At 33.2% G+C, this 23,422-nt stretch overlaps 1 protein-coding gene across 17 annotated transcripts in view; it reads right to left on the reverse strand.

Moving 5' to 3' along the window:
* The window catches only part of CSNK1G1 (casein kinase 1 gamma 1), a 247,782-nt gene that overhangs the window by 59,822 nt on the left and 164,538 nt on the right, over positions 1–23,422 (reverse strand). For 8 of the 17 annotated variants that reach the window (XM_056808336.1, XM_056808326.1, XM_007479551.3 and 5 more), the window contains 2 exons: positions 15,269–15,316; positions 15,073–15,142 (listed from right to left, as the gene is read on the reverse strand). In XM_056808336.1, the coding sequence (XP_056664314.1) occupies positions 15,073–15,142; positions 15,269–15,316 (118 nt within the window). Of the gene's footprint in view, positions 1–3,450; positions 3,690–15,072; positions 15,143–15,268; positions 15,317–23,422 lie in introns of all 17 variants that reach the window. The other 9 variants (XM_001366863.4, XM_001366816.4, XM_007479552.3 and 6 more) reach the window with 2 other exon arrangements.

The raw sequence follows: 23,422 nt of genomic DNA on the forward strand, positions 1-23,422 counted from the left end.
TAAGTTTTGATTTGTCCATTTGGAGGGAATAGGCAAAACAAAATGAAAGGATGGATAAATCCAAATGTTTAAACTTATTTTTTTCATTAAAATATGCTTACATTCTATTTTTTTATTAATTAAAATAATTACTTTATTGATTTCCCATCTGTGGCATTACTTCAACACTGTTATGATAAAGGTGATACATCAAAGATTCTCTGTTTTGATGGAAGCAGGAAGAATTTTATATAATAGACAACTTGGTTCATTAAGTTGCTAATTTATAACATTTCTAGAAAATAAAGGCAGGTAGGTGGTACAGTGAATACAGCACTGGCTTCATAGGAGAGACTTGTTTAAATCTATTCTCGGACATTTAATAGCTGCAAGACCTTTGGCATGTCACTTAACTGTTTGCCTCCATTTCCTCATTTGTAAATGAGCTGGAGAAGGAATTGGCAAACCACTCTGGTGCTTTTGTCAAGAAAACCCCAAAGCTGAGTCATAGTTGGACACAACTGAAACAACTGAACAACAACAAAAGAAAATAAAGTCTCTAAAAATGTGTTGAGATTTTATTGGGTGGTCCACAATGCTTTGGCTTTGGATCATTATTTGAAAACATTTTCAATAATGAAACTTTTACATAACCATTTAAACACTTCATTTGGATCTTGGTACTTTAATCTTTCCAAATCTCTGGCAATGACCAAATGAAGTAAAATTAAGGTGTAGACCTTCTTCCAATGGGGGGGGGAGGGGAATATATATATATATATATATATATATATATATATATATATATATATATATATATAAAAACAGTTGTTTCCCAGAGGAGTAACTGTCATCACTAAAATCCTTGACTAATAAATCAACTATTAAGGTGTTAAATATGGATTATGAAGTTGTTTTTTGAGAAGAGATTTTCAACTAGTTGTGATATATGATAGCCAATGACAGATCCTGTTATTCCAAATGCTTTTAAATTGCTCCTTTGGGAGTTGGAGAATGCAATTTTAGAAGACAAAACAAATCTAACTCAGTGTTACTAGGATCCTATTGTGCATCAGTCTTAATTATAGTTAGTTACTTTTCTAAGGCTTTGTTTAGTCTATATCTTAAAGAATACTTTTTCTTCCATGAGTTGTTACTCTACAATTAAATATTTTAGACCTCATTTATCCCAATCTCTGCATTATCTTATCTTCATAATATACCATACCAAACAATTAAAATTTGCATGTATTTTTACACATGGGGAAAAGAGAACCTGTGTTTTTATTTCTGAATTTCCTTTATGCTTTTTAACAATTTTAATCCTCTCTCTAAAATAATTCTCTCTACTAAGGGTGTAGAGTAAAAGAATAGGCAAGCAGATCAGGAAATTGTAATTATTAACTGACAGGCAAGAAGCTGATTCCTTAACTACAGTCTGAAATTTGGCACAAAAGTATTGATGAACGCCCAAATAATTCTCTTGCTGCTGTGCCATTTAATATTTGCTTAATTTTTTATCATGTCTACCAACTAAAGAGGAACATACAGTCCCTATATTCAAGGGCTGCTACTTCCAAGAAAATGTTCCATTACCCTTGTTATATTCTCCACACCCAACCTCCACTTTCCCACCTAGAAGGTCATCTTAGGCTCCTCTACTAGCAAGGCTGAGCTCCTGGGTCAAAGTATATGTTGCCTAAGTATATGTGCTGGGGGTGGGAAGGCTGGCTTGAAAAGCAGTTCAAAACTATTTATCCATTCTACTACTCTATGGAAACAAAGAGTTGAATTTAGTAGGAACAAACATACATAAAAAGCCAGGAGGTAGTGTTAAATAAAGTGACTGTATACAAGCTATAACAAGGTACTTCAGTGTCTGATCAGAAATTGGAAGAGTATATATTAAGATTTCATTCCCTTTCTTTTAAAAAAATTCTTACCTTTCTTTGTAGAAATGAAACCGAGTATTGGTTACAAGGCAGAAGAGTGGTCAGAGCTAAGCCACTGGGGTCGAGTGACTTGCCCAGAGTCACACAAATAGGAAGTAACTGAGGTTACATTTGAATCCAGGCCCTCCCATCTTTAGGCTTGGCTCTCTATCCAGTGAGCCACGAAGTGGCCCCACTTAATTCTATTTCTAAGAGTGAAGCTCAGATTCTGCAGTCTTAACTCTTAACCTCTGGAAAAACCTATGATGGAAAACCCCCAAATAGTTATTCCTCTGCCAAGAAATTTGTATACTATATTATATCTTAAAAATAAAAGGACTAAAATTATGAATGACAAGTTGTAAATAGATCTTTGTGGTATCTCAGTAATAAATCAATGGCATCTTAATTGGGAGATCACTATGAAATTTGAAAACTACAAGGATGATATATGTATTTATATAGCTGGATGGACTAGACTCTGCATATATGGTCCTAGTTTGAGATTTTATGGCAGAAAATTAACATGTCAATTTTTTTCTCTTCACTTCCCATAGTCCCTTTTCTTCTTACTTCTAAAATTTACCTGTGTCCTTTCCCAGGAGCCACAAAACACCCAATTATCAAGCAAAACAGGAACATTGGCATAAAATGCTACTAAAAAAGGAGGTCAATACAATATGTAAATGGCACTGATTCTCAATCAGAGAGGAAGACAGAGTTAATAGTTGGATATAAATATGATTGTAGGAAATGTCTCTCAGTGACATCAGCTCTCTACTTGGAGCATTTTCACTGGCTGTTCCCTAAGTCTGGAACACTTATTTCTCTCCCTTCTTGCTTCTGGGGTTCCTTCAACTTATAGCTAAAATCTCACCTTCTGCAAGAAGTCTCTCTTAGTCCTCCTTAATCTTACAGCTTTTCCTCTAAGACTATCTCCAGTTTATACTATAAATATCTTGTTTGTACACAGTTGTTCATGTGTTGTCTTTCCCTTTAGATTGAGCTCCTTGAGAGCCAACTGTTGATCTTTTATTTTACCCTTTTTTATATATCCTAGTGCTTAGCACAGTGCCTAACACATAATAGGTGTTTTTGCTAGTTAACTAATATGATGTGACTGGTTCATTCCAGATGAATGGAAGCTGGGCAACAAGTAGATCTTTCCTGTGTTTATGGGCAGGAGTGCATCTGAATGAAGGATTCCCTTTTTCCAGATAAGACTTACTGACTTGAGAGCTGATCAAATTTTCCCCTTAATTCAAGGCAAAGGGCCCTATAAAGTCATGCATGGACTTCAACTGAATTAAAGTCTATGACAGTTCTGAGCCTATTAGTATATGGTACATATAGTCTTTTTGTTTATAGAATACCAAAATTCTTGAAAACACTATAGCCAGATAATCATAAAAAGTGGGTAAATGATAAAGATAGCTATTTACACTTTAAAATTAGGGTCTCCAGCACACACCAAGGCCAACTGGCAGCCTTTTGCTTCAAAGAACTTTTGAATGTTTAGCCATTTGTCATAATCACCTACCTTGTCTAATACCTTCACCACTGGTTAAGGTAGCCTCTTCAATCTCATGACTAGGCTGGGAAGGCTGACAGACAATCCAAGATGTTGAGACTAGAAAGCTTCAAGTCACTGGGAAAGGGGTTTGTTCTTTTCATTTCTCTTTCAAATAAGTAGTTTATTTATAAGAAGTTAATACTTCTTTTGTCTTCTTCAGCGTAAAGATCACAATGCTGACTCAGCAAAACTGAGGTGGGTGAATGCTATAAATGAAATGTTATGAAAAGAATCTCATTCTGTTTATTTAGATTAAGTAACATTTTCATCTCTTAAGTGAGGATTACTATTTCCTTTCTCAGGAAAACCAAAGAGACACCCTCCATTAGTATGGTACACTCATGTTCAGAAAGAAAAAAAAAGACAGAGAAAGCAGGGTTTAGGTCAGTTTCAAAAATAGCTAGCTACTTGTCCATTCACCCAGAGTAGTTAAGAATTCTTTAAGCATGTCCTTAAAGACAGTAAAGTTAAATGATTTATTTGAGCCAAGATGAGTCTCCTTTGGGAACTCTCAAGATCATTGTGGTAGCTTCAAGAAGAAGTTTTTCTTCTTCTTCAAGAAGAAAAACAAAACTATGGCTTCATCAGTTTACACATGGGGTCAGGCATTCAAAATTCCCAGTGAGGAAAGGGGCAGTTGATTTTTCATTTCATCAATAATTCTGAAAAATTTCAAACACAAGCACTGTTCCTATGGAGCAGATGACTAGCAGAAGCTGTGAGAACAACAGAAGAAGGTAACTTTTATGGCCACTTCACTTGGTTTCTTCTTTCCTTAAAATTTTTATTGATATATTGTTTTTTAAAATACCACAAATATTTCCCAACCACTACATCCATTTTATTCAAATCCCACACTGTCACAAAGGAAAACCATCAATTAAAATTGATGGCATATCAATTATATAATTACAACTCTGAGAACCAATAGCTTCCTTTCTCTCTACTGAGATGAAACAGGTTAATAAGTCTAATAATTTGACCTCTAGAACTAAGAATATATTAATAATAGTTATCATGTGTATAGTTTTCTGGTTCTGCTTACTTAAATCTGGATCAATTCACAAAGTGTTCCCAGGTTTCTCTGAATTGTGTTCAGAGAATTCTAGGAATTATGACCATAAAAAATTGTTCATAATTTCTCATGATAGAATAATATTCTTTAATTCATAAAAGACAATTGTTGTAACCAATCTCCAACTCACTGGCATATATTCTTTCCAGTTTTTTGTCACCCAAAAAAGGTCAACTATGACTATTTTTAGGTATATATGGTCTTTCTGTCTGACTTCCTTGATGTACATTTCCAAATGATTTTTTAGTTAGAGAATAGGAACAGATTACTAATTTTTGTTGCATAATTCCAAACTGTGTTTAGAATAATTGGGCCAATTCATAGCTCTACTTTTCTTCTCACAGGCCCCTCCAATACTCTTTCCACTTTAGCCAATTCGATGGTCGCGAGATAAAACCTCTAAGTGTAATGATCTGAAACTCATATGGTTGCTCAAACTTTACACTTAAAAAAAAAAACTGTTCCTTTCCTGTGATAATTATACTTTGAGGGAGAGTGCTAGTTTGGCTTTACATAATGGTGCCAATAATATGTGTGTGTGCATGTGTGCACACACTATCAGATAATTGTCTTATCAAGAGAGATTTTGATGCAAAATTCTCCTGTCTGTTGACAGTTTCTCTAATTTTGTCTTAATTTTCATTCATATAAATGTTTAAAATTTTTAAATGAATCAAATTCCCAGTGAGAAACTCATTATTTTAATTTAGACAGGCAAGTGTTAAAATTACAGTTCTGAAACCTAGAGGGTACTTCTTTCTGTTCTTAATTTTTTAGAAAAAATTCCTGACCTCCTAAAATCAATCACTCAAATGCAAAATTTTAGTGTTGTAAATGATGTAGGATTCCAGGCTAGACCTGTTTTTCAAAGTGTTTTGCAGTTTTCTTAGAAGATTTTGTGAATAGGGGCTATTTGCTATCTTTATGCATGATAGAGATCTTCTTTCTTTTTATTGATTGTCACATTCTTTTCTCATATTTTACTTTCTTTTATAATCTCCTTTCATTTCCTTCCATTCTTTTATCTGTCCTGCCTCTCCATTTTGGATCCAAATTTATTCTTTACCCTCCATTTTACAGTAACTGAGACAATGAAAGAGATCTGAGTATTGAAAACTATTTTGTGAAGAAGTCACATAAGGGGATATTTCTCAGCCTCAGCCACAAACAATACAAAAATATAAAAAAATCTCCTCCAATTCCCCTCACTGAATAAAATTCTCAAAAGACAGAAGTGAAACTCATAACTGAATAGAAAGGCAATTAGGATAGCTCCAGATATGAATCAGAAAATGGAGTAAGTATGGTTTATTCAATTCCCAATACCCTCAAATCCTCACAGTTTTCCCAACACTTTTTGTTAAATTGAGTTCTTACCCCAATAGCTAGGATCTTTGGGTTTATCAAACACTAGATTACTGTATTCATTGCCTTCTGTATTATAGGTACCCAGTACTAAACTGTTTTGATGATCACAGCTCTCTGGCATAGTTTGAGGTTTCACCTTTTCTGCATTTTTAAAAAAATCCTTACCTTCCATCTTGGAATCAATATTGTGTATTGGTTACAAGGCAGAAGAGTGGTAAGGGCTAGGCAATGGGGGTTAAAGGACTTGCTCAGGGTCACACAGCTGGGAAGTGTCTGAGGCCAGATTTGAACCTAGGACCTCTCATCTCTAGGCCTGGCTCACAATCCACTAAGCTACCCAGCTGCCCCCAATGAATTCATTTAGATAGTATTGTGATTACTATTATTTCTAAAGAATGTTTATGTCTTCCCTATAATTTTACTCTTTATATATTACTTCACAATGAAGAATAAGGGTGAGAAGGTAGCTTAGTTTCGAGATCAGAGAACAGGGAATTTTTTTTTTTGGGGGGGGTGGTACTTATTAACTATAAGAGTTTAATAAAACAACCACATTTCCTACCCAATAAAAGAAGCATTCCATTCATAAAAGCATTAAAAAAATTAAACTTTCCTTAAGTGACTATACATTAGGCAAAAATATTTTCTCAAACTGTGAGTAAAAATGACTGTTAGTAACAGCGTACTTTAAATTGTAAATTTCAAGAGTTTTATAGCCTTTAATTACCACAATCTAAGATCATTTTTTCTCATGAAGCAAGTTATCCCATCTTATACAACATATAAAAAGTATGGCAAAGTCAGATAAATTTCCAACAAAGTTCAAAGTCAAGTTTAATGCTCCTAATATTTTTGTATACACAACACAAAGTTAGAAATGAGGACATCTTAAAAATCAAGAATAACTGTATTACAACCATTCTGGATGGCAATTTGGAACTATGCCCAAATGGTACTAAAAGACTGCCTGCCCTTTGATCTAGCCATACCACTGTTGGGTTTATACCCCAAAGAGATCATAAGGAAAAAGATTTATACAAAAATATTTATAGTCAAGCTCTTTTTGGTGACAAAAAAAATTAGAAAATGAGAGGATGTCCTTTGATTGGGGAATGGCTGAACAAATTGTGGTATCTGTTGGTGATAGAATACTATTGTGCTCAAAGGAATAATAAACTGGAGATATTCCATATGAACTGGAATGACCTCCAGGAATTGATGCAGAGTGAAAGGAGCAGAACCAGGAGAACATAATACACTGTGATACATTCAAATGTAATCAACTTCTCTACTAGCAGCAATGCAATGATCCAGGACAATTCTGAGGGACTTATGAGAAAGAACACTATCCACATTTAGAGGAAGAACTGTGGGAATAGAAACACAGAAGAAAACCAACTGCTTGATCACATGTGTTAATGGGCATATGATTGGGGATATAGACTCTAAATGATTACCCTATTAAATTAAAAAATTACCCTAGTGCAAAAATAGTGCAAATAATAAGGATATAGGTCTTGATCAATGACACATGTAAAACCCAGTAGAATTGCATGTTGGCTATGGGAGAAGAGGGAAAGAACATGAATCACGTAACCATGGAAAAATATTCAAAATTAATTAAATAAAATTTTCAAAAAAAAAAAGAATATCTGGATTATGTATGATTGAAAATCTGTTACCCTAAAAAAAGAACTACATATCCCAAAAGCCCACTGACTTCCTGTCATGAAGTACTTCCTGTAGACAGAGGATAAAGGGTGTGGGCTTTAGAGGCTCCCTCTCTCTGATGTAGAATCCACTTTGATGGTGGTAAGTGGGGTTGACTAAAAAATGGCTAACCAGCCATGGGCATGTGGTCTTTATTTTGATTCTTCTTTATTCCTTGATTTCTAATGATCAATAATAAATCTCTTAAAATATAATATTATTATTAAGATTTAATTTTAATTTTTATAATTAAATATCAAAATCCCGATCACTTATCAAAATCACACACAGTGACAGGGTAAGGAATGAATAAAATAGAGATATCTACTATACATGCTTATTATTATGCTAAGTACTAGAGTTTTTTTAAATGTAAAAGACAGTCTCTGCCCTCAAGGAGCTAACAATCTAAGGGGGGAGATAAGCAAAAAAATAGGTATGCCCAAACTACATATACAATAAATATCAAATAATTAAAGGAGGGAAGCTATTGGAATGAAAAAATAATACTTTTAAAATAATAATGATAGGAAATTGTGAAAGTCCACATTTTTGAAGTAGTTTATCTATCACAGGCATCATAAACAATATCTACTAAATAATTTAATTATGATTATGAAAGTGACATGGTAGTCATTTCATTATACAAAAAAATCTAGTGTATCTTCCCATTATAATTTACAGCTCTCAAGTTTTTCAATTAACCTTCATACTGTTGATACCTTTTCAAAAAGAATTGTAAATAACTAGGTAAAAATTCTTCTGAAATCTAAGACAACACTCACAAAATATATATGAACAGAAAATAGAGTAGGATTTCTTAAGCAAATTATGAATTAACCAGTACTCCTAGAATTTCTTTAGCTCTCTACCTCTAAAATTTTTGTATATTATTACATATTAAAATTAGACAGATATGAAGAAAAGGGTACAAAAAGATCACAACTGAAACTTAAAAGTTATAGAGTATTCTCTTAATTGCCAAAAATTGTTGAAGTCCCCTAAAATTAGATCAGGATATGGGAAGGAGATGAATACTGTGAGCCAATCAGTAAACTCATTGATAAAGAAGAGAAAATGTCTGGAAAACTGGTAGGCAATGTCTATTAGAATCTAGATTGTATGACAAACCTGGATAAGTGAAGAGAATGGGGTAGTCTGAAGTTGCAATGAGAGGTAAAGGAATATTCTATCTCTGAGTCACAGGGTATGAGAGAATGTGAAACTAGAACTTTTAAAGATGAGCTGTAGATGCAGTGTTGTCTGGGAGGAGCCACATCTTAATTACAGGTCAAAGACAAAGTCTGAAAGGAAGGGAAGCTTATTAATGATAAAGGGCACAGTGCAATGCTTAGACATAAATGAAGTAAGACATGAGACAGGGGTTTTAGTGTTCATGTTTACATGATGAGAGACCTAGGTTTTCCCTTTGGTCTATGGTTCAATATCAAAGGAATGGGAAGAATAAGCAGAGGCAAGAAGTTGTTAATCACTGGGAAAGAATCCAGGAAGAGTACCAGTGAACAGGAAAAACACCACTTTAGAAAAGGTTAGTATGATGCTCTCCTTTGGGTCTCATTTCAGTGTCTCTAATGCTTGCAGGAACCATGCAGTAGTGTGGCTCCTGGGAAGACATGTATCTACCCTCTTAACAAGAGCAGCATTAGTCTGAGTGGGTTGGGTACAGTGATGTGAGTAAAGACTCTAATATCTCTATTCCACCAGGAAATAGAAAGGCAATCAATAATTATAAATTGTACTGTTCAAGTAACATTTTAGGGATGAAATGTTAAGCAAGACATTAGAAATTAAGGATTGGGAAACAGCCAAAAATTATTCTTAAAGGCCTTTTACAATTCCTATTAACTATTTTTTTCCCAACACATTAAATGCATTAAGATGTTTCAATCAGATAGCAGATCTCATTTCTCTACCACTAATGGAGAAAAAGATTTTTAGAGAGTTAAGTCACTAAATTCTGTGACTTTTTTTTTTTAATCAAGATGATATGGTCAGTATCATCTTCTATCAAGAATTATTAGTGATTTTCAGACTCACTCAAATATTTTTTGTTTCTTATTTCTATCTTAAGTTTTATGTCAGAAAAACCAGTAAATGTACAGTCCTGGCTTTCAAGATCAATGGAAGAACTCTACTTCTTTTTGTTATAGTACAATGATACCAATCAAATGTATTTTAGAAAGTGGAAAAAAGACATTTTTTATCTTTTAACCAGTTTACCTTTAAGACAGAAGTAGCTATGTTTGGAATTAATTGCTTTTCCTACAACTACCAGGTAGCAAATGTCTCTGATCTATTTCTAATGTCCAGAGAATTCACTATACCTTGAGTTTTATTCATAAATAATTTAACTATCTCATTTTCTCTTGAAGGATGCTTCAACTATTCAGAATTTGTATTAAGTGGGCAAAGTGGAAACAAAAAGAGGTAGAAAAAAAGTTTATATTTTTGGGCCATTCTGTGTTTTTAAAAGTGGAAATATTTCATTCTTCTAAGAACACAGATGGATATTAAAATTTCCTACAGTATCAACACAAATTTTGCCTGAAACTTAACTAATTAGGGGGCTGACTTGAGAAGAGGGGAGTGAAAGACTGGTAAAGTATAAATGTAAAATAAGCAAAGGAAGGAAAATGAGAGGAAATTTTAGAAGGGCAATAACAATTCAGAAATGTAACAAAAATTATTCTGATCTCTTGTTCTAATAGATAATAATTTTCATCCCCCAAATTAACACAAAAACAAAGCGATAAAATGCTACCATTCAAGTACTTATTCCAAGAGAATATAAAAAAAACTACCACCAATTACTTCTATGGAATTTTTAAAAAGGAATCAGTCTTTTACTGAGCAAATAATATTGCTGCACCACTTTAAAGTTTTTAAAACATTTTAAAACAGATTATTTCACTTGATACTTACACCAACCTTGTGAAATAAATAGATGGCAACATTGAGGTTCAGAGAGATTAAATTACTTCCCCAAGGTGGTACAACCAAGAAAAGTAGTGGCGATAAGTACACTGGCAAAATAAGGACCACAGCTTTGGATTCCTGGAGTAGCATCCTTTTGTTACGTACCTAATAGTCCTGATATGTTGTTGTTTTTTTTAATACAGTGTTTTCCAACTGACTATTTCTATCACTCTTCAAACATAACCTGAAATCCACTTCAAAAGAAGAGAGAGACCAAAGGCTTTTGGATTGTACAAAAGTATCATACATGTACAATATGAATAATTTCTTAAAGAAGAGTAAAGGAAGTGTCACACAGCCAGCATCAGATATCAACACAGAAATTGTAACTGATTACACATGAAGATTGGAAAATCCTAGACAATGATATACCAATCATTTCTCAATCAACTATGCATGTGGCACTCACACACACACTCAAAATATAAATATATATGTGTGTATGTAAGTACGCACACACAAATCAAATCACTATTTTGTTAGAGATAAAAATCAAGATTAAATTAGTAAAATAGAAATAAAAATATCTGTGATACAACTGACAAAATCAATTATAGAAGATAATAGCTCTAACCTGATGTTGCTAAAAAATGGAAAACAAATGAAGAGATATCAACAAAGATTTCCTAAGAGTCTAACTGAGGTAAATCATTACAATAAAGAAATCAAGAACCTAGAAATAGTCTTTAATATTATTAATATAGAATAGCCTAACCAGCAAATGTGATATTCAAACATACAACACCCAACGGCAAAAATGGCCTACAATATAAAAACTCGCTTATAAAATCTTATGAATAAGGAGAAGGTAATATGAGTAGTACTTCTCCTTAAAATCATAAATAACAGCAGGAATTATAGTTTCTAGATTCAAATAAGTCAGATCATTCCAAAAGCATTTTAAGGCTAAAACTAGAAGAAAACAATTAAAAATGGAAAATATTTCTACAGCAAATCCATTTTTTTTAATTAATTCCAGTGGTTCTATTAAAAAACCATAATCCCTGATCCATTACATAAATAAGGAGAAATGCCACTAAAGAAGACACACATTGGAAGAACAGTGAGACAAAAATACCAACTCTAATGAATCAGTGAAATAAAGGCACTTTGGACTTGTAAGATGAAGAAGCAAGAATGCGCCTGAAGAAATCAAGTCAGAATAGCTAGATGAGATGAAGTCTATACAAAGCAGGTCTGCCCTAGAGATGATACAATTCTGGGGGCTTTAGAGAACATGACACTCTCTGAATGGTAAATATGAAACATCTGGAAAAGAAATCACCATCAAAAATGACAGAGAAAATGTCAATGACTACTGTGTCATATCTATATTTAGACATCTGCAGAAAATCTTTATAAAAGTAATACAAATCAAAGGTATATCCTTCCTGAAAGCATGAGAAAAGACTAGGTCAGGCTTTAAGAAACAGTATCAGTTTATAGCAGACCAAATCTTATAGTCACAGAATGATTAAATGGTTTAGAAAATTCCACTATGCTTTTTATTGGCTGATTACAAAAATACCACCTAATTTAGTAAAGCAAAAAAACCTCCTTAAAGGCTCTTCTTCAATGAAGTGTCTTCCATGTATAGGTAAAAAATCTATCAGATCCCCTGAAAGATATAATAGGAATAATACTATTTCAGCCTGACTAATGATATCAAATAGAGCATAAAACGGGGATAAATATGCCCACAAAGGTATTTACTACTGTCATGGAAGTTGTTCAATGTAAAGTAAAAATGGAAAAGGGAGTCTCTAAATGTAGTGAGGTTCTCCAGTTGCACCAATATAACACTGTGGTGATTGTGTAAAGGCCTGGGGCACTATAAACCCTGCTAAGTAAAATCTGTAACTTATAGTGTTTGACTGAACAAGTGGATGAAGACATTCTGTTTTCCAATCTATGGAATGTTTTTGAATGGAAAATGAAATAACCCCAGAAGTAAGCAGAAAAAAGAGAGCAAGTTGGATTGCTTTAGAAATTCGTATAGTGCTTTTATAACTTTTAAGCATCTCCTTAAAAATGACACTGCTAAAAAAAAGTTGACATCTTTTCGTTTTATATCACCTACATTTTCTACTATAATGCCCTTATAAAAAAGAATGTAAAAAAAAGTCCAATAAAACTAAGATATATTGGGAAAAGTCTGAGATTATATGCTGCATCCATACCCAAAGGCACACTTTTCAAAAAAGTGAATATTTTTAACCCAAATATCCTTCCAGATAAATATAATGAAGAGAATCATGGAAAGACTTATCTGAAGTGATGTAAAGTCAAGTGAGAAGGACCAAACAAACAAAATCATTACAACAATGTAAATGGAAAAAACAAAAACTACAACAATGAAAATGAATGTTACAAAATTACAAAGAATAAATAAGGTCCCAAAAAGAGAGAACTAAGAAGATATTTCCTCCCACTTTCCTGCAGAGGTGGAAGGTTTGTGGGATAGTAACACTGTATATATTTTCAGATGTTTTTTTTTTTTTTTGATGTACTGATTAGTTCTGCTTGGGGGTTTTCTTTGTCTTTTAAAAAATTTATGTCATATTAGACATCTTTCTCAGAGAGGCATAGTATTCAACTAAGGACAAATTGACCTTGTTGCTGTTCCTCATACATTGAACAGGCATGTTTTCTTCCCTGATACAATGTAAAGTCCTGGAGAATTAGTATTCTTTCATTTTTGCTTTTGTATTCCCAGCACATAAGGGCTAGCATATAGGCCTTTCTTGGAACCTTAAACAGTCTTTGATTCAATACCTTTATTTTACAGATGAGGGAACTGAGTCCAGAGAGACGAAATAAATTTTTTAAAAGTTAAAAAGGGGGTGGGTTTTGAGGCGACAATATAAACTTTGGTATGTATACATTGAGTTTGAAAGGTGTCTTATACGCAGATGATAATACCATATAACTCAGGAAAGAGACATTTGCATAGAGATGATAATAAAATTCAGAGAAGTTCACAAAGTCCCAAAAGACAGTGAAGAGAGACAGAAAAAGGAGGTACTTTTGGGATACACCTACAGTTAAAGGAGAGATATGGATGATTATTCATCAAAGAAGACTGAGGAGTGGTCAGACAGATAGTAGGACAACCAAGAGAGTAGTATCATGAAAACCCAACAGAGAGCAAATATCCAAGATGTGAGGGAACTGACAATATGAAATGTAATATAAATGACTGCTATTATAGGAAAACAAGGGAATAAAACACAAGTTTTTTTTAATTCCTTCTTCTTATTATTATTATGAAACAGCAAACATCAACCAAGATAGACATTTTTCTATTTAGAGAATAGAAAAATAATATTTGAAGCTATGAGTCTCTACTAGCTTAATTTTTTGTTAGTTTTTTGAAACAGTGTATTTCTGAGATACTTCAACACAACTATAAACCACTTTTCAGTCATTTACACCATATGTTATTACCATGAAAAAAACAGTATCTGTAACAAAATTTGTTAGGTGCAAGGCAGGACCTGAAGGATTAAACATTCCCAAGGAAAACTTACAACATTGGTGACATCTACATAGCTGAATTCCCCTTAAGTAAAAAAAACTTTACAATCTGAAGGATGAAAATAAATTACTAGACTTTTCAAGGAGTCAGGATTCTGCTATCATTAATAAGAAAATATAATTCAGGGAACTAATAAAATATTTAAGTAAATGAAAGTTTCTAGCTTAAAATTTTATGTTTCTGAATTGCTGGAGCATAAATACAGATCAAAAGATATGATTTATCACTTGTTAATTTGGTGTATAAGATTGAGGTTTTGGTTTTACAAGTTTACCTACAAAAACAAATAACATGGAAATACATTTATAATTCAGATTGAATTTCTTATCAACTCTTGGAGGGAGGAGGGAAGAATGGAGGGGGACAACATATAACTTTGGAAAATTTACGTGGAAATTTGTTATTAAAATAAAATAAAGATAAAATATTAAAAAATAAAATAAAATAAAATAAAATCTTCTGTTTCTACTCCTGAAATGATAAACCAAACCTCAGAGTCATCAAGTGGAAACAGTTGCAAGTTGGAACAACAAAGTGACAAATTACTGGGTGTTTTGGAAAGTCTTTAAAATAGCTGTGCTTTCCAGAAAGTCTGAATATAAAGAATTTCAATTCAGCATGCAATTCTCATTTCTAAAAATGAAGAAAATTTAAAACCATTGTTCCAGTGTCCAGAAACAAAGGCCAGTCAGTCTCAGAGAATACCATTATGATCAACAAAGATATATCCAACAATCCAATAAAAATTTCACAAAACAAAATTCAATGAACTTTTCAATTAAGTTTGTTTGGAAAGTAACAAATGGAAACTGGTCTGATACAGATATAAAATAAAGCATGACTGGTATAATTTGGAGCTTTCTGCTAAAGCATATTCTCTAAAGAGAAAAGCCTAACTTACCTGCATTGCCGAGCTGTTTATAAAACCTGTACTCTAAATGAAGCTGTGGGGCACGTGATTTTATTGGTTCCTGCAACCCAAGAAGAAAAATTATATTTAAATTTAAACAGAAATGAAACTTTTCAATCATATTTCAAAAATAAAGCAAAACAAGGAGTTATATTGTGTTTTCAAGGTTTTATTAAATTTCTCTTACTTTAATTTTAAAATATGTGTCTCTGACCACTCCTCCAGTACAACATGCCTTATGACAAAGAAAAAAGAAAAACCAGTTCAACAAAACTAAGCATCAATTGAGTTTGACAGTATATTCACTGTTCTTTACTCATAGTTCACCCAACCTCCATAAGGAAGATATCTGCATTTTTCCCCAATCTCTATTTTGAGTCCAGGCTGAGTCATTATAATTATATAGTATCCACTTTTGATTGTTGTTGTTTGGGGATGTATCTTTCCATTTACAATGTTGTAGTTGTGTATTTTTGTCTTCCTGGTTTTATGTTAATCATTCTGCATCAGTTCACATTAATTTTCCCTTGCATTTCTGTCTTTATCACATTTTATTTTCACAGCAGAGAAATATCACATTACATTGATGTATCAGTAACTCTCCCCAAAATTTACATCTACTTTATTTCTAGTTCTTTGCTACTACAAAAAATGATGCTAGATATATTTCAGTATAAACAAATTCTATCTTTAAATTCCTTGGAATATATGCCTACCAATGGGATCCTGCATAAAATAATATAAGCATTTAATTTGCTTTTCAGAATGGCTATAAGAAATCCATCAACTATATTAATATGCCAACCTTCCCACCTTCTAACATTGTCTATTCCAATTTTTCATCATCTTAATTTGTAATTCTTCTTTTGAGAAATGTTAGTTTATACCCTCTGACAACTTATCCATTAGAAAATGGCTTTTGGTAATACTTGTTAGGTTCATATATATCTTGGATATCATATCCTTATCAAAGATATCTGATATGTAAAAATTTCTATAGCAACATTGTTGCTACATATCCTAGTTGTATTGATTTTATTCATATAAAAATTGCATTTTTTTTACTTCTGAATTGAAGCATGATGAACTATTCTGTATAAAATTTTTTTAGAAATTGAAATTAAGAACACCTTCCAAGAATATCTCCATCATTGTGAAATACCTTCTTTAGAAAACAAACCTTTCAAAGACACCAAATTCCCAACTATATTCTAGCATGATCTATCTTTCCTTCTTTTCTCCTGTTGAATTTCAATAAGTCATTGCTAGAAAAAGTTATAAAGAGTTCAGGTTGTCAAAATATTTAAAATACTTTTAAATATCCCTATTAAGATCTCTAAAGGCTCAAAAAAAAAACTGACCTTAATTTTTGATTGCCTTATGATGTACTAATTTTTTTGCTTTCCTTTCATTTTACACAAATTGTTTCCAGCATTTCATTTTGATAAATACTATTGCTGATTAAGAATTTTCCCCCCTTGAAGGAATGGTTTTGTTTTTTTTTCATTATTCTCTTGAGACAATGAATTCATAAAATAGAACATCATAACCAACAATCTTACTTCCTTTATTCATATAGAGAAACAACAATCTACTTTTTTTTTATTTATACAGGGGAAATTTTAATAGGAAATATCCACTCTAGTCTTACTGACAGTGATAGTAAAAAAAAAAAATCCAGAAATATTTAAGATATTCACATTTTAAAAAGAGTCTACCCCTGGAATACAAAACTGTTCAAAATAGATTAGAGGACCTAGATGTTTCGTTGTATAGCCAATATTTTTTAACAGATGGCTATGGGATGTTCAGCCAAATGAACTATCAAAATACGTTTTCAGAATAGACCAGAAATAGGGGATAGAGGGAGCACTCATTTATTCCACAGCTAATACAAGACCGATCTGAGTTCAGGAAGACTGCAGTCACAGAAAAGACATGCAATTGACAGAATACCTCAGCTGCAAAGTACCTTAGAAAACACAAGTATATAATATAATGAAGAGATCAGCAAAATGAAATTAAAATGGCAGAAGCAGTCCCTCAAGTACATATTTTTGTGCCAGATGCTAATTATATATCAAAGAGGAGTTTGGCCATTTTCCAAAATCACAGGCCTGTGGAACACACATCCCTCTGAAAATCTAAACTGACAACAGACAGCCACCTTAATGGGATATGATGCTTAAGGCAAATATAGCTTTTATAGAAAAAATAATTCAATTACTGCTCTCATTCTTTAATAGCATAAACTTACGTTTTATTCAAGGAGGAGAAAGAATATACTGAGATACACTCTATCTCAGATATTCTAAATTCCATTTTAGAAAATACTAAGATGTAATACAAATAAAATTTAAAATGCAGAGAAATAAAAATGAAAAAGAATTATCAATCATTTATTATCAATAGTAGTAAGTTATATTTGTAATTAGCCCTCCCTTATGCAGTCTCCTGTACAAGATGTGACCTAAACAAAAGAAAATTATAAAGACAACACTGACCCTACAGATAGGCTTTCAGTTTTTTCCTTTTCCAGGCAAGAGTTAATCAGTTGTTCATCTATACATTCTCCTCTATTGATGAGTCCCTAAATGGGTTTTGGAAAGTGAAAAAACATAAATTTGAAAATTGTTTTTTCTTATTCCTTTACTTAGTAAGAATGATAACTGGTCATTCTTCAACTTACCAGAGGAGAAAAAGGAAAAAAAATTTAAACAAAGCAATTTATTTCAAGAAATATTTATTAAATGTCTACAAAGACAAGGAAGACATTGTGCTAGGCACCAGGGGTGCTAAAAATAGTTCCTCCCCTCAAAAAGCTCAAACTTCTCCTTGAATCCCTCTCCTTTTACTGACCTCAAAAAACCATTCTTTAAAATAAAGATTTTTTAAAAACTCATACCTTCTGTCTTGGAATCAATACTGTGTATTGGTTCTAAGGCAGAAGAGCAGTAAGGGCTAGGCAATGGGGGTCAAGTGACTTGCCTAAGGTCACACATTCAGGAAGTATCTGAGACCAGATCTGAACCCAGGATATACCATTTCCAGGCCCAATTCTCTTACCTGCTGAGGCATCTATCTGCCCCTAAAAAGGAGTTGTTGTTTTAAGGGGAAGAAGAGGAAAAATTTTCAAGAAAACTGATGGACATTGAAAAAAATTTTTTTTCTGGTATATAATGTATCACACTTGTAAACTCTGAACCTGTTTGTTGCTTATATTTCTGAAATGTTCAGTTTTGATTGTTTCATGGTCGTTCTTTCCGTTTACATTATTAGACACTGTGTATAGTGTTTTATTTATTCTGCTTAATTCATTTTGCATCAGTTCATGTAAGACCTGCCATGCTTCTCTGTTGGTTGCTTCTTATAACACTGTAATATTACATTATATTTGTGTGCCAAAATTTGTTTAACCAGACTCCAATTAGTGGCCAGCTATGCTATTTCCAGTTCTTTGCTATTACATAAATCACCATTATAAATTCTTTGGGACATATGGAAACATTTCTTTTTGTCAATGACTACCTTGGGGTTCAAAGGTCATAGACATTTTAGTCACTTTACATAATTCCAAGTAAGAAGATTACTAATAGTGTACTAAATGCAAATTATTAAGCAAATAATTCTCTCTCTCCATCCTTCCCACCCCTGTCTTCTCTCCCCACTCCCTATGATGTTAAAAATCTGAAACAGATTTTACATGTACAATCATGTAAAACACTTTTCCACATCAGTAATTTTATGGAAGAGATTTCAAACAAAAAAATCAGAAGAAAGTGAAATTACATGTTTTGGTTTGCATTCAGACTCATCAGTTTTTTTCTCCAGAAAGGGATGACATTTTTTCCCCTCCATGAATTTTTGGGATTATCTTGGATCACTGTATTGCTGAGAATGGCTAGGTCATTCATACTTTTTCATCAAAGAACACTGCTGTTGCTATGCACATTGTTTTCCTGGTTCTGCTCACTTCACTTTGCATCAGTTCACATAGGTCTTTCTAGGTTTTTTGAAATCATTCTTCTCGTTATTTCTTATACCACAATGATATTCCATTATACAATTTGTTCAGCCATTCCCCAATTGATGGACATCCCCTCAATGCCCAATTCTTTGCTTCCACAAAAAGAGCTTCAGTACATATTTGTGCTAAAATAAATTCTTTTTGTTTTCTTTGAAAAAATCTCTTGGAGATACAGACCTAGTAGTGATATTGCTGGATCAACGAGAATGCAGTTTTAAAGCTCTTTGGGTATGGTTCCAAATTGTTCTCAAGAATGGTTAGATTAGTTCACAGCTCCACTAACAGTGCATAAGAGTTCCAATTTTTCCACATTACTTTCAGCATTTATAATTTTCCTTTTCTGTCATAATGGTCAATTTAATAGGTGTGCAGTAGTTCCTTACAGTTTTGTTTTAATTTGCACTTCTCTAACCAAAAGTGATTTAGAGCATTTTTTCATGACTATACTTTGATTTGTCGGAAAACGGTCTGTTCATATTCTTTGACTATTTACCCACTGGAGAATGACTATTTTTAAAAATGAATTTGACTCAACTTTTAATATATTTGAGAAATGAGACCTTTATCAGAAATACTTTTAATAAAAAAATTTCCAGTTTTATACTTTCCTTCTAATCTTGGTTACCACTGGCTTTGTTTGTACAAAACCTTTTTTTAATTTAATACAATCAAAATTATCCATTTTATATTCTACAACACTATCTCTTGTTTGGTCATAAATTCTTCCCTTACCCACAGATCTGATAGAGAAATTATTTCATGTTCCTCTAATTTGCTTATGGTATCACCCTTTATTTCTAAGTCAAGTACCCAAGTTGACTTTATCTTGGAATAAGGTATAAGATGCAAAAGATACTTAATTTTGTAGTTTGGTGCAACATGTTGTTTTGGTATTCCATCTCCATTTGGGAATTTCTGTAGTACCAAAACAATCCTCACTACATCAGTATTTATATCAGGGTTTATCTTTCTCTCAAAGGAGACAAAACCTCCAAGTCCAATGGAAAATAAAAAATTCCTCAAATATTTTTGGGTGGATATTTTACAGTCTGATGAAGATATTGAGATTGTCAACATGGAATCTAAATGTCCCTGGACTTGTAGCCCGGAGGGATCCAGTGATCCCCAGTCCATTTAGCTTGGAGGTGAAAGCCCCAGGTTTGAGCCTATTCTTGTGATAATCCACCCCCAGGGGAATCTCAGATTTAACAATCCACTTCAGACAGGTACTAAGCCCAAATAGAAGTCCAGTGACTCTTTTGTCTCCAGAAGCCTCTCCCAGTATATCACACCCTCCGTCTGAGGATTGAACTCAGGACCTTCAGGACCTTCACCTTCCTTCAGGACCTTCAATTTGGGCTTAGTCCCTGTCTGAAGTGGATTGTTAAGTCTGAGATTCCCTTGGGGTTGGTTCTTACAGGAACAGGCTCAAACCTGAGGCTTTCACATGTAGGCAAAATGGACTGGGGAATAACTGGGTCCCTCCGGGCTACAAGTTCCAGGGACTTTTAGATTCCAGGTAGACAAGATCTTATAGGCTCACCTGGACTTCTTCTGACAATGGTTTTGCTATCCCCTTCAGTGAAAAAGTTTCATCAGTAAAAGCTATTCTTTTTTTCAATATTCACTATTTGTCTTCATAAGTGATTTTTTTCCTTCTAGCAAGAATTAGCAGCTGTTTTCTTACAGTTTTCCAACTTTAAGAAGCCTATGCCACACTGTGGAAGAATCAATAACCACTCATTTGGCTCAGGTCCTTCAGAAGGTCTTTACTTCTCTTGTTTTCTGAACATTGAGTTTTTGTGCAATGTCAGTTATTGTTGAGGCTTTGTTTTTGTTGTTTCCTACTGCACTGTCATTTTCATTGAGAAAAGATTTGATTCATTGTGATCTAGAATGACCCTTGAAAAACTTGATTTCCCCACACAGACAGCCACTGCAATATCTATTACAACCACTGAATTATGTTCTTTGGTAATTATCATGAGAACAATGATATATAGGTATTTGGTGTAATCTCCACAACTCAGCTGAGAGAGCACTAAGTAAAGAGAGGGAAACCAGACTCATTTAACATCATTTAGCCAAGCTAAGACTTCTCAATCAGTCTAGTCTATTATCAGTAAAAACATATGTATATCTACACAATTGCTTGTCCTGGGCAATTAACATATGGCTATTTTGCTGAAGGTTTTTACATTTTGATTTTTAATGATTCTCATGCAGACCCTCCTCTAGCCACTACTTTCAGGCTCTCTTATTAAAGAATATATTCAGGAAGATACAGAATATTTGGTAACAAGTATTGGCACCTTTTATGTCTTGGGCAAAATCAAGATCCCAGTGTTGTTTTCCTCACTTCTGCTACACATTGTTCCACTGGAGTCACCACATATTAAGATTTGGGTATTTTGTCTAAAGAATCTCATCTAATTCTTCAGAAAAAATTCCCTCTAGCTTCAATCTCTTTTTTTGAAGATTGACAGAAAATATGCAATTAACCTCCAGTTTATATTTTGTCTTTATTTGTCATAAGGTTTATAAAGAAAGATATACAAACATCCCATGAAAGGACTTTTTTCTCATGATCTTTTGTGTGCAAAACAAAGCTATTTCTTCCAGCTCCTGAATTTGCCACTTTAATGAGAGCTTTCAAGTATTCCTTCCATTTAAGTTGATTCTTTTATATGTTCTGGTTTCATTGATTTGATGAAGTCAGTATGGATGGGGTAGGATTTCTCCAATACCAAGTCAATTTTGTATATATCTATTTCAGCATGCTCTATATCCTCATCTAACATCAGGTAGAATTTAAGAGGTTGAAGGAGTGTGGTTTACCAATGCTGAAGCTCTAGCTGAAAGGAAATTCCTCCCCTTTTTGCAAAGATCTGTCTCTACTCAATCCTTGAGCTAACTCCTCATTTTCTGATTCCTTCTAGAAGGTTGATGCCCAGTCAGTCCACCCATCATCAAAGTTTCCAGCTGGGATTTGTCCTCCCAGAGGAGATCTGCTATTAGGGCTCCTGATGAATTGGGGAAACTTCATACAGAAAAACCCAAAACAAACAAACAAAAAACCTCCCACAGTTCAGAAGCAGCTTACATCCTTTCCTAAACTTGAATTAAGAGATCAAGAAGTCTTTATGAAGAATATCTGAGACAGTTTTATGGAGCAAATGACTTTGGAGGATTCTAAGAAGCAATGTTGAGAATAGAATACATTATGGGAGATGACAGCTTGTATAGATACATGAAGGCAAAAGATGGAATGATATTTTTAGTTAAATGTAAATAGTCCAATTTGTCTGGGCAGATGATAAGAGGATAATGTGAAATAAGAAGGGAGCCAACCAGATTGTGTAGGGCCTCATATAACAAACTAAGGTATTTTTTTTTTTTGGTTAGGGTAAACAGAGAGCTACTAGAAGGGCTTTGTTTGTTTCTGAAGCAAAAAAGTGACATGAATAAACCTATGTCTCAGAAAGTTATGACCACTTAAAAATTTTATCAGCATCTACTTTCTTTTCTCTTCTTTACCCCTACCCCTAAGCCCTTACTTTTTGTCTTAGTAAAAACTCTAAGACAGAAGGGCAAGGATTAAGTGATTTGACTAAGGGTCACATAGCTAGGAACTGAGGCTAGATTTGAATCCACGTCCTCCAAACTCCAGGCCTCCTGTTCTAACCATTGTACCACCTAGTTGCCCCTATCAATATCCATTTTCAAGATAGAAGACTGACTCATAAATCATTCAAAATATATATTCATACTCATTACTCATGGCTTACCATCTTTGATCAAAATCTGTTAACTTCTTAAAAAATTATCGTAAGACAAAAATGCAAAATGATCAAGTTTAAAGGCATAATAATTAGCTAACATAGATAGATAGATAGATAGATAGATAGATAGATAGATAGATAGATAGATAGATAGATAGATAGATATTGTAGTAAGTAGTATACCACAGTGGTTAGAGAACAAGACTCAGACATGTACATGGGACTTGAAGGTATACAAAAAATGTATATTACTTGACACTTATTACAACCTTATGACATATATGTTCAGACTCTTATTTCTTTAATCTCCTTTTGTTTAAGATTATTCTCTGTCATTTCTAATTTTTCTTTTAGGTCCTGAACTTGTTTACTTTGTTCTGACTCATTCTCATGCAAGTAAGTTGCTGCCTCACACAGTTCAATCAGAGTCACCAAATCATACTTAGGGAAATAGTACTTGAAAAAATTTTTCAAATTAGGTGTGCAACTCCTTAGAAATTGTCTATGGACATGGCTAGCAGACTCTTCACTA

The sequence above is a fragment of the Monodelphis domestica genome, chromosome 1, assembly GCF_027887165.1.
Source record: "Monodelphis domestica isolate mMonDom1 chromosome 1, mMonDom1.pri, whole genome shotgun sequence".
NCBI lineage: Eukaryota > Metazoa > Chordata > Mammalia > Didelphimorphia > Didelphidae > Monodelphis > Monodelphis domestica.